Here is an 11,715-nt window from a genome sequence, read left to right as displayed (position 1 = left end):
TGAATGGTTACCTGTGAAGTGCAAAACATGTGCGGGTTTTGGCCACTCTATGGCTGACTTCCGTAAGGAGCAGAAAGATCAGGGGATAAAGAAGGACACTCCTTCAAAGAATCCCATTATGACAGGGAGAGACAAGGGAGAGGAAGGTGCTATTCTTTCTTCTGGAAATCCCTCTTCAAAAAAGAGTAGTTTCAATGAGAGAATGGTTGCTGGTAAGCCTAAGTTTATTACTGAGGACCCGACAGCTGAAAATGGCCAGATTGTGTCTAAAACAGATTGGCAATCTCCTAAGAAAGTGGTGTATAAGCAAGGGAGAGCAGAGAGTAGAAAGCAGAGGGATAATACAGGTTTAGTTGAACCGGGTCAGGCTCAGTCTAATTATTTTGTGGTTCTTCAAGAACAGATAGAGAGAGGAAAAGGAGGATTAAGTGAACCTAGCCCATCTCATGGATAATTGTAACATTTTGAGCTGGAACTTAAGGGGTTTGAATGGTCCGAAGAAGCAGGTTGAAGTTTTGAATCTTTGTAGTAAGAATAAAGTTGGAGTGGGTGCTCTTTTGGAAATGAAAATGAGGGGGTCAAAAGTTACTGAGATGATGTTTAATAAGTTTTTGAACTGGGATTACTATTCTAGTTCGATTACTGAGGGAAGAATTTTAATAATATGGAGGAGGGTCTTTGTTAAGGTCACTGTGGTTGAAGAGACAAGTCAGTTTGGTCACTGTCAAGTTAGAATGGTTGGTATGAATTTTCCTTTTAGTGTTACTTTTGTTTATGGGCGTAACACGCTAGAGGAAAGGAAGATCTTATGGAAAAACTTACCTAAGAGTTCAGCTGATGCTTGGGTAATGTTGCTAGACTTTAATGCAGTGTTTAAAACCAAAGATAGGGATGGAGGAAAGCCTGTTTCAAAAGCTGAGTTATTCGACTCTTCTCAATGGTTAGCTAGTTCCCATCTTGATGTGCTAAAACAAACAGGTTCTTTTTTTACTTGGACGAATAATCAAGATGGCCATGCCCGAATTTATTCTACGATTGATCATGTGTTTGCTAATGAGAAATGGCTGGATATATTTCCTAATACAACAGCAGTGTTCAAATGGGAAACAATCTCGGATCACTGCTCTTGCACTCTATCTATTCAGACCATGGAGCTCTTGGGTGTCAAATTGTTTAGGTTTTATAATTTTTGGGTTGACCATAAAAATTTCAAAGATTTGGCTATTGATAGCTGGAGTAAGCCTTCTCAGGGGTTTGGTTTAAAGGCCATTTACCTTAAGACCTTGCGGCTGAAACACCAGTTGAAAAAGTTTAATAGGGATCATATAGGACATATTGGAATTCAATTTCAGAAGGCAAAAGTTGAGTTTTAGGATGCCCGTCTCCTTGCTCAGCAATTCCCAAGAGATTTAACTCTCCAAGATAATGTCAAGAATGCTGCTAAATCTTACAATAGGCAGGAACAGATGTATCACAGCTTTCTGACTCAGAGAAGTAAGATAGATTGGTTAAGGAAGGGAGACTCGAATACAGCTTATTTCCATGCATAACTGAAGAAACCAAAAGTAGAAAATAGGATAGCTTCATTTATTACTGAGCAAGGCAGTTTGGTGGATAATTTCTCTGAAGTGGTTGCTCATTTTTTGAACCACTTCAGGAGTATTATGGGTAGGCCTAGTTCAGCCACAAAGAAGATAAATGTCCACTGTGTAGAGTTGGGTTCCAAACTCAATGTAGACCAGCAGCTATCCTTGTTGAAGCCGTTTTCTCATCAAGAAATTAGAGCAGCTTTATTCAGTATTCCTAGTATAAAATCCCCGGGCCCCGATGGATTTGGCTCAAGTTTTTTCAAAGTCATGTGGCAGGATATTGGAGATGAAATATGTAGAGCTATAAGTCAGTTTTTTGAAACAGGCAGAATCCCTAAGGAGCTTTTTGATACTACATTATCACTGGTTCCCAAATGTGAGAACCCTTCTAGGACTGTGGATTATAGGCCGATCACATGTTGCTCTACCCTTTATAAATGTGTCTCTAAGCTGATCTATTATCGGTTAGCTAAGGTGCTTCCCATCTTGGTTCAATCTAATCAAGGAGCGTTTGTTAAAGGCAGATCAATAGCTCACAACATAATGATTTTTCAAGATCTTATTAAGAACTATGGGAGATCAGCTACTTCTCCAAGGTGTGCTATTAAAATTAATATTAGCAAAGCCTATGACACAGTTGATTGGTGGTTTATTGAAGATCTTTTAACAGCGTTGTGTTTCCCTGAGAGATTTATCAAATGGATAATGACCTGCCTGAAAAACACCTCTTACTTACTGCTCATGAATGGTAGGGTTGAAGGAAAATTTAAGGGTGAAAAGGATTAGGCAAGGGGATCCTTTGTCCCCCCTATTATTTGTTTTAATCATGGAATATCTCACTCGGAGGCTTCAATTGGCTGCTCTTGACTCATCTTTCAGATACCATCCAATGTGTAAAATCTTGAATTTGATAAGCCTTTGTTTTGCAAATGATTTACTCTTATTTTGTAAAGGTTCTATGGCTGCTGTTCGAGTGCTAAAGAATGCCCTTGAGGAATTTAGCTCTGTTACTCGGCTGGAAATAAATACTAGCAAATCTCATGTGTACTTTGGAGGGGTTTCAGCTGATGACAGGAAGAAGTTAGCTGCTGAGTTGCAGCTATCTGAAGGTAGTTTTCCCCTTAAATACCTTGGGGTCCCTATGAGGCCAACTAAATGGAAGCATGCAGATTGTGACATCATTATTCAAAAATTTAGATTGCGAATTCATAACTGGGCTAGTAGGCACCTTTCATTTGCTGGTATAATCTGGCTCATTCATTCTGTCCTATTTGGTCTAAGAAACTACTGGATGGGTATCTTTATACTTCCTCAAAGTATTATCAAGGAGATTGAGAAATTATGTCGTGGCTTTCTTTGGGGAGTTAATGGTAACCAGAGTAAAATTCATTTAGCATCTTGGAATAAGGTCTGTCTCCCGAAAGTTTATGGTGGTCTTGGATTCAAGAATGGCTTAGCTTGGAACAAAGCAATTTTAGCTAAGTACATTTGGGCTATAACTTAGAAGCATGACCTACTGTGGGTTAAGTGGATAAATTCTGTGTACTTAAAAGGGTCTGAGTTCTGCTCTTATCGGCTTCCCCCTAACACAAGCTGGTATTGGAGAAAACTGTGTAATCTCAGGGATATCTACAGCTATGAAGAGCTAAAGGCTGCTGGTAGTGCTGGGAAATTTCACCCTTCTAAACTATATAACAGCTCACTATGTCAGCAACAAATAGACTATCACAGAGCTGTTTGGTGCCGACTTTCCTTACCTAAACATAGATTTCTTCTTTGGCAAACAGTTAACACTCAGCTCCTAACCTGTGATAATTTGATCTGGTTTAATGTGATGTTTGAATCCCTGCTTTGTCCTGTCTATGGAGTAGCTAATGAGACCCATGGCCATCTGTTTTTTGAGTGTTGTCTATCTAGGCAAATCCTCATAATCATCTTTGGCTGGTTGGGTTTTTGAGCATGGCTTGCTGACTTTCCTAGCTGGCTGGTTTGGCTCTCTAGTAGGAGGCCTGGAATAATATCTGACATCATTAACTCGGTGCTAGCAGCTGTAGTTTATGGAATTTGGAGGAACCGAAATCGTTGTGTGTTTGATAATTGTTCTTGGTCAGCCATTAGCATTACTACTGAGATAAAGTATGGGATAAAGTACAAAATTTTCATTGTAAAAAGTAGGAAACTTTCAGTACAAGAGCAGAGATTTTTAGATAGATTAATCATGTAATCTAGTTTGGGTTCTTTTGGCTGCTTGTAGTTAGCATGGGTTGGAGGGTTTTCCCTTGTGGTTTTGGTTTGTAAGAATTGTTTGTATTGTTCATTGTTTAGCTTGCTGGTTGATTAATGAAGTAACTTTCTTCTTGATAAAAAAAAAAAGAATCTTGGCTGGAAATCCGAGATTCATCACGCTTGTCTTAAAAAACTCCCTAGCTTTTTGCTCATATTCAACTGTTGCTCTACAATTTTAGAGCACACTTCAATAATCAAGCACTGAAACTTAAACTTATACCCAAAATAAACTATATGATTTTTTTTACTAACCTGTTAAGATGAATCCAACTTTTATCCATCTCCATTATTATAAATGTCACCCAACTACCTTCTCATTTACTACGAAATTTAGAAGTAGATTGTAGTTAGATTTCATCCATGATATTGAACTACTATTACTACAACACTATACTACGTTAATTCATATCTCTTTGACAAAGATATGAGTTGAAAGACTTGCTATATATATGCTACATATTTACGTGAACATAGAAAAATAAACAAACAAGAACATGTATTTTCAATTATTGATTGTTCTTTGACATTAAGTGACCTACATATATAAAATCGATTGGAAATGAAAGCTACCTTAACAAGCATATAGACAAACAACACACATGTTTTCTTCCTCATCTCGCCACAACACACAAATATCTCAGATCCTACTTCACTAAGACACACAAGTTCTCAACCTTCCGTTATCACCGCAGCAAACAATAATAATCTCATAACCTACTTCACTATGGATGAATATTTCAGATATTCAAATCCTCTAATATTTCAATAATATAAAACCAAGGTAAAAGTAATACCTCTTGCAAACAAAAATAAGAGTCTCCCGTAACAAATTACTTGCACACCAAGTATCTTGCCTCTTATTTTGAAGGCAGCCAACTAGAAAAGTTTCAACTAAAGAGAAAAAAAAACTCAGCATTAAATAAAATAAATAGATAAAGAATATATCATGATGATGAGGGTGAGGGGCATTTTTTAAATTATGAATTCTAATCACTCCAAATGTCTACCACCATCATCATCATCATTAATTTAAAGAGTAAGAAATTTCACACAAAAGATTAATCACGTAGCTCTAAAGCAAATTATGAAGGTTAGCTTTGTTTGAATTGGCCTAAATAACATGTATATACAACTATATATATACAATATATATGCATGTATCTACATGAAGAATATTGTTGTATAAATTGCATAGGATTCACTACTTGAAGAAAGGAGCAATATATATATTTATATAGAGGAGCAATATTTGATTTGTTTGTTTGACTTATAATTAATGTGTTCTGTTTATGGAGAGATCTTGTCATATGTTTTGTGTTTGGTTTTATATACTTGAGTTTAGATTTTCAATTATTATGTGCAATTAAAAAAAAAAGCTTAAGTACGTGAAATCAAACACAGAGAAAATTAATTTAGTACAAAGAACTAAGCTCAAAGAACATAAAAAGAATACTCCCTAAACTGAAAAAATCTAAAACAAATATATAGAGGTCATTTTAAAAAATATATATATAAATAGAATAGTATTTCCTCAAGTAACATTAGAAAAAGAATTACTCACTCTATTTTGACTGTGTTTGTTATGTACTTTAATTTTATATACTTAAGTTTGGATTTAATATACTTTATTCTGACTGTGTTTGTTATGTACTTTATCTTTGTTTTGTTTTATGTACTTGAGTTTGGATTTAATATATTTTGGGTTGGTTTTCAATCAATCCAAGTCTGAGTACGTAAAACCAAACGCAAAATACATTACATCCAAAATTAATTAGAAAAAAAAAATCAAAGTAAACAAGATAAAATCCAAAGCCTATATGGAGGTCATTTCAGAAAGCTTAAAAAAATATGGCTATTTTGCAACATTAAAAAAAGAAACTATTTTCACCAATTAATCATCCTTTAATTTATCAGATTATAAATTGATGTAACTTTATGTGTTTTCTTTGAGAGGAAATGAAGGCTCTTTTGAGGAGATTGGAGTTGTTAAGTAGTCAAGTCAAAAGCCTGGAAATGACTATTGAGAAGGAGGAGAATGAGCATATTGCAATCATGAATGATTTGAAACTCAAGACGAAGCAGAGAAAGAATAATTTGAATGTTAACAAATCAGAGCTGAAGTTATTGGAGTCGAGATTCTCCAACTTTTGCAACCATACGATGGATGAACTGAAGCGCTTCAAGAATGAAGCTTCCCATCTACACACTTGGTTTGCTGAGATAGTTGAGAAACAGAGGCTTATCAACCAACTTAAGCTAGCCTTCATACCACAAAATCACCACTTTTGAGTTGAGAAACCCCACACTTTTGTTTCTCACAAAATCATCTCATAACTTTTGATTTGAGAAGCACATTTGTTGTTTCTCATAACTATTAACTAAACATTTTTGAGGGAGAAAGAAAGCTACTAGACTTTAACTTTGGAACTGTTGTAGAATATTCTACTGTAATACTTCACTTGGTATGGTGTTATTTTATATGTTCCATATGCTTTAAGCTGTAGATCTTTTCTGCTACTAAAATTAAAAACCATTACAAAATCTATATGATTAAGTATTATTATACTCAGGGTGATGTCCACGAAAACCAGAAGTTTACCATGATGAATTCGTGTAGTATAAAGAGCATAAATTCATCCTCCAGTTTTTCTGAAATCATAACCTTTTCTCACCTACCTGTCATATAACCACACAAAAAATAAGCATAATAGACAAAATAAGCCAAAAATAGCCAAAAAAGATCATTTAGATATGAGAATTAACACTAATACAGTTAGTGTTAATTCTCATATCAAGAAAAGCCAAAAAAGATCATTTAGATAGAAGAAGATATGCATCAAGTTGTGTAAATTCACACAAAACACCAACTGAGAGAATCAAAACACAAAACACCATCTAAAAGCTTCTTAGAATAGATAATTAATGTATCATCATAGAAATGTTTCTTTTGCTCACTGTAATTTATGTTCACTAACCCTCATTATCTTTCTTTGTCAAAGTTAGACTTGAAGGGACCAAATCTCTAAGAAGTTTCAACCAACCCCTGCCCAAAGTCAGACTTGAAGGGACCAAAGAAAAGAAAGATTGTTTGCTAAACTAAATTTTGATTCCCTTTGTTTGTATATTTCAGGAAAAAACTCCACTCTAATCATATCCATAATGTATATTAATTACATAGTGTATATTAGTTTATTTTATAAACTTAGACTATATAATTTTTAGTTTATAAATATTATTCATAAATGTATATTAATTATTAATGATATCTAACTCCAACCATTCAATACTATTACTATAAAATACAAAAAAAAAAGAGTTTATTATATATTTATACTATTACTATTACTATATAATATATTTATACTATTATTATATATTCATGTATTGATATATGTAACAAGGACTACTTGAAGAACATTTGAGAAAAGGAACAAACACTTTCCAACAATTTCGTTTTTCTCTCAGTCCTTACAAGACACACGCTCAAATTCTCTTTCTCTGTATTCTCTCTTTCTCTCAATACAACTTATCTTCCTCTCTTTTTCAAAATGAAAGACAACAATATATATATAAGCTACCAAGTTAGTTTACAGCTAATACTGTTAGGTTAGTTAGGATTTGTAGGAAAGATCTCTACATATAGATTAACAAAGAGATTTCAAACTCAAATTTCTTACTCAAGATTCAAACAAAAAAACTTTAGATAGATATTACTTGCTTGTCAACTTTAGGCAAACATATATTAGCAAAACTAGCTCACAAGAATAATAGTAACACAGTAAGAAGAATCAAATGTAATAATTCACAAGAATCTGAGATCACACCATAAGTCTTTATTAAGCATCAACAATCTGAGATTACACCCTATACACAGTTGAGAAGAACTAGCACGCTCAAATTATAACAGTTCACACATAATAGAAGTCCTGAAGAAACTCTCTCACAAAGCTAGTTCTCTCTTTCTTAAAGTCTAATCTCTAAAAAATACTGTATTATAGAATGAGGTATATGCCATTCTCTTTGGTTTTCCTTTGTTAAGATTTTTATAGAACTTTTCATCCTCTGAAAAACAACTATCAGTGTAATTTACTATTAATACAGTTAGAAGAATAGCCTATCAAAAAACTTGATCTTGAACAAATTTCCATAAAACAAATATATATGTATTAGAATAGTGAAAATAAAATATTATCACTCAAAAGTTCTTAATTACAAGTGTCAAATGTACAACCACACATATTCTTTATCAACAATATTAACCACTTGTCAACTGAAAACATGCCAACAAATAATCTCATATTCTAGGTTTTGTATTATAAACCCCTGCAAAAATAGATTACAAACACACAGAAAAATGGCTAACATTATCGAAGAAAAAGTCAGCTGACAGGAATTTAATCAAACACACCAGAAACGCACAAGTTTTCTTGGTTCGGACTTAACCAAATCAGGTTAGTCCTACAGCCAAGGCAATAGAGGTCCTTAGTCAAATTCACTATCAAACATGAGATTACACACTCAAGGCACACAATGACAAGAAGTTTTCTCAAGTAAGTCATATTCTGTTATATTCCACACTAGTAGGTAAGACTATAGTCAAGTAAGTCAACTAGTCATCTCAACAAGTTTAATATCACTTGTATCAGCATACATAAAATAATTTCTATTTAAGAAAGCCACTGTGTGGAAAAATTAGAGTAAACATATCTTTCTAGTGTTGTTAGAAAGCTGGCTTATAAAGTTAGTTATGGTAGTTATATCCTACACATTGTATAAATGTTCCATTTGTCTTATAAAGCTAGTTGGGTATTGTGAGGAAGAAAAAAAACTCAAGAGAAGAAGAGTGAAAACAGAGATAAAAAGCTAAGATGTGATATTCATTCTTGCAAGGTTGAGTTCTGTAATGGTGTGTGTTCTTTCTTACTTTCTTTTCTGGTTTCTTGCTGTGATCATAAGGTGTTTGTGTGTGTTGTTTAATTCTTTAACTGAGCTTTTTGTTTCTTATTGAAAACATTTGGGGGCTTGGAATTGGTGAAGTAATATCTAAACAAATGCATCAAGTTCATTTAATTTTTAAATGTAGAACATCATATTGCAGCTTAGATGTAGTAAATCTGTAACACCCTAAGTTGCTAATAAGGTCTAGGACCTTGATTAGCGTGCCTGGAGGGTAATAAGTATTAATATGATAATATATGAATTTAAATGAATACGTGATTAGAATGCATGTTTGGGTGGTATAAATATGCATATGGGCCCCGTTTGCATGATAGGGGTAAACTGGTAATTTTAGCCCGTTGAGGGCATAAATATGATAATTATATTATGTGGTTTGTACCACGTGGGTGTGGTGATATTAATGTGATGCACGTGCCGAGACGGTCTTAGAGAGCTAGATAACTCAAAAGTCACAACGAGATTTTATACTCGGCTCGGGAGGAGCTAGGGGTACTTTGGGGAATTTTGTGAGTTGAGTTGAGAATTTGTGGTTAATGGTTATTGGTGATTGAGTAACCTGGGTAACCATTAGTAACTGCTGAGAGTAGCAAGTTTAGGTGGAAGAAATGGTAGAATTGTAATATAGGTGAAAGGACAAGAGTGCCCTTGAGGTTTAGTTAGGAGAGGATAACTATGAGAGGATAGGATGGTAATTTAGCAGGGATTTAGATCACTTCAGCTGAAGGAAAAGGATCATGCACGTTATTTCATTTGGGGCATGTTTTGTTTATGCTGAAATTGGGAGAAACCTAGAGGAAAAGAGAAGAAAAGGAGGGAAGCTGAGTTTGGAACTTAGAGGAGGAGTCAAGGTGGGTTGAAGTAATTGAAGCCAAAAAAGAGTCAAGATTTGATCTGAGGTAAGAATTGCTCCTGTTTTACTGAGTTTTAAGCTTGAATTTAGAAAGTAAGAGTGGAAATTTAAGGATAGCTATGGCTGGTTTTGTGAGAATTCAGCTTGTGGAATTAGAAGGCTTAGCTTGGAGCTGGAAGCAAGGGAGCTTAGGGTTGGATTCTTCATTCAAGGTAAGGATTCTGTGCAATTATAAAGTTTATTTCTGTTATGAATTATGGAATTTGAAGTGTGGTTTAGGTTTGGGTTTAAGCTTTTAACTTTCTGGTTTGAATTATTAAGGCATGAAACTAAAGTGTGATTTATGGGAGTGATTGTGTAATTGAGCTGGGTTATGATGTTTATAGGTTGTTGAACGGTCTATTTGAGGTTTTGAATTGGTTTTGGGGCTTAGGTATGAGTTTGGGATGAACTGGGAGTGTTTTGCCTCGGGAAAATGCAGGGGAAAAACCCAGATTTCTGGGTTCGCGAAGGAGTGTCGCGACCCTGTTCTTGGGCGCCGCGGCGCGAGGCTGCTTCAGGACAGGGGAAGGCTTCCTGCCTTGCTGGTAGCTGCGGCCCTCTAGGGCAGCGCCGCAGCGCTAGGCCAGTTTCAGAGCATGGAATTTTGCAATTTTGAGCTTTTGCTCCCGGGGTTCGGGGGATGTTTCCGATGAATTTTTTTAGGAATTTGGGGATTCCGAGAGTGTGGGATTGGTCCCGAGAAGTGGTTTTGGATTGATTAGTATTAGAGGATGTTTTATATGTGTTGTGACTAGGTCTTTGGAGAGGCTCGGGTTAGAGGACCGTGCTCGTAGCCTTGGTGCATCGGAAAGCTCGGGATACAGGTAAGAAAGCTGTAGCACCCGTAAAGCAGGGCTTGGGCCCATAGTATTGTTGCAGGGCGCGACCCTAAATTGTGTCATTGCTAGGGTATAGCTTAAAAGGAATGATTATATATTTGATTGCTATTTGAGAATGCTAAATGTGGTAATAGCAGAATGAACGGCGAAGGGCCGGGAATGGCAAAGGGCCAAGAACGGCGAAGGCCGAGAACGGCAGTGGGGCCGGGAATACCACTTAGCACATGGAGTGCTTGTGGTTAGGGTGAGACCCCAATGGATACATGGGATATCCTTACGGTGTAGACCGAGATCCCAGGCTTTGGTAACGCTTCTGGGACGGCATGGCCGTATATGCATTAGATTTTATGGACTGTCTGACTAGATATGAGCTATCTGCTGTAGTGACTGTATATTATGCATATGTTATGTACTGTTTGAGTTTTCTTGCTGGGCTTTGGCTCACGGGTGCTCTGTGTTGCAGGTAAGGGCAAAGAGAAAGTCAACCAGCCATGAGTACGGAGAGCATGGGGGCGGCGCGTACATGTTTGGCCTGCCCGACTGCTTTGGTTGGGGATATTTTTTGAGAAATGGCTGTACAAACCCTAGTTTTGATGGTTAACTACTTACAAACTTGTTTTGAATTGTAAATATTTTACAAACCGAGTTTTGGGATCCCGTATGTTAAACTCTTGAACTTTTAATGAAATAGAGTACTTTTTAAAGATTACAGCCTAGACTTCTGTTTAAATCACACTTTTGTTTAAAAACCTCGTTTAACGAGTTGATTGCACATTTTAACCTCACTTAGTAACAGCTCTAAGGTAGTAGGGCGTTACAAAATCTTAGAAGAGAAATAGAAGAAGCAACACTTTTAATAACCCATGCTGCTAAACAAGCTCATTATCCATATTCATCTCTACATAGTTTAAAGGTTCTAAAAAGCTTGTCTCTCTGATATGAAAGCTTCTGCAGTTCACAAATGTCATTTTCAAGCATATCTTCAGTACAATATTTTGCCATTCAGAATAGGTGTTATACATTCTCAATGTGCATAGAAGTGCAAAAAAAAAGCTTCAAACCAACTTTTTAAATCTGTTTTAGGGACAGTAAAAATAGAAAGTGGAAGTATACATTCCAAAAAACAATCACCATATTCCATTACACCAGT

At 35.6% G+C, this 11,715-nt stretch overlaps 2 protein-coding genes across 2 annotated transcripts; both read left to right on the top strand.

Annotated features, from left to right (window-relative positions):
* The first annotated feature begins 569 nt into the window (after nt 1-569).
* Nucleotides 570-2,375, top strand: LOC133806017 (uncharacterized). Its single transcript, XM_062244152.1, has 3 exons — nt 570-1,355; nt 1,457-1,494; nt 1,658-2,375. Exons 1-3 carry the CDS (start codon nt 570-572, stop codon nt 2,373-2,375), a joined length of 1,542 nt encoding a protein of 513 aa, XP_062100136.1.
* A 40-nt stretch (nt 2,376-2,415) lies between these two features.
* On the top strand, nt 2,416-3,093 carry LOC133806016 (uncharacterized). The gene has a single exon (XM_062244151.1). It carries the CDS (start codon nt 2,416-2,418, stop codon nt 3,091-3,093), a length of 678 nt encoding a protein of 225 aa, XP_062100135.1.
* The last annotated feature ends 8,622 nt before the right edge of the window (nt 3,094-11,715 follow it).

This window comes from Humulus lupulus, chromosome X (assembly GCF_963169125.1).
Source record: "Humulus lupulus chromosome X, drHumLupu1.1, whole genome shotgun sequence".
Lineage (NCBI taxonomy): Eukaryota > Viridiplantae > Streptophyta > Magnoliopsida > Rosales > Cannabaceae > Humulus > Humulus lupulus.
This window is presented reverse-complemented; position numbering and strand designations above follow the sequence as displayed.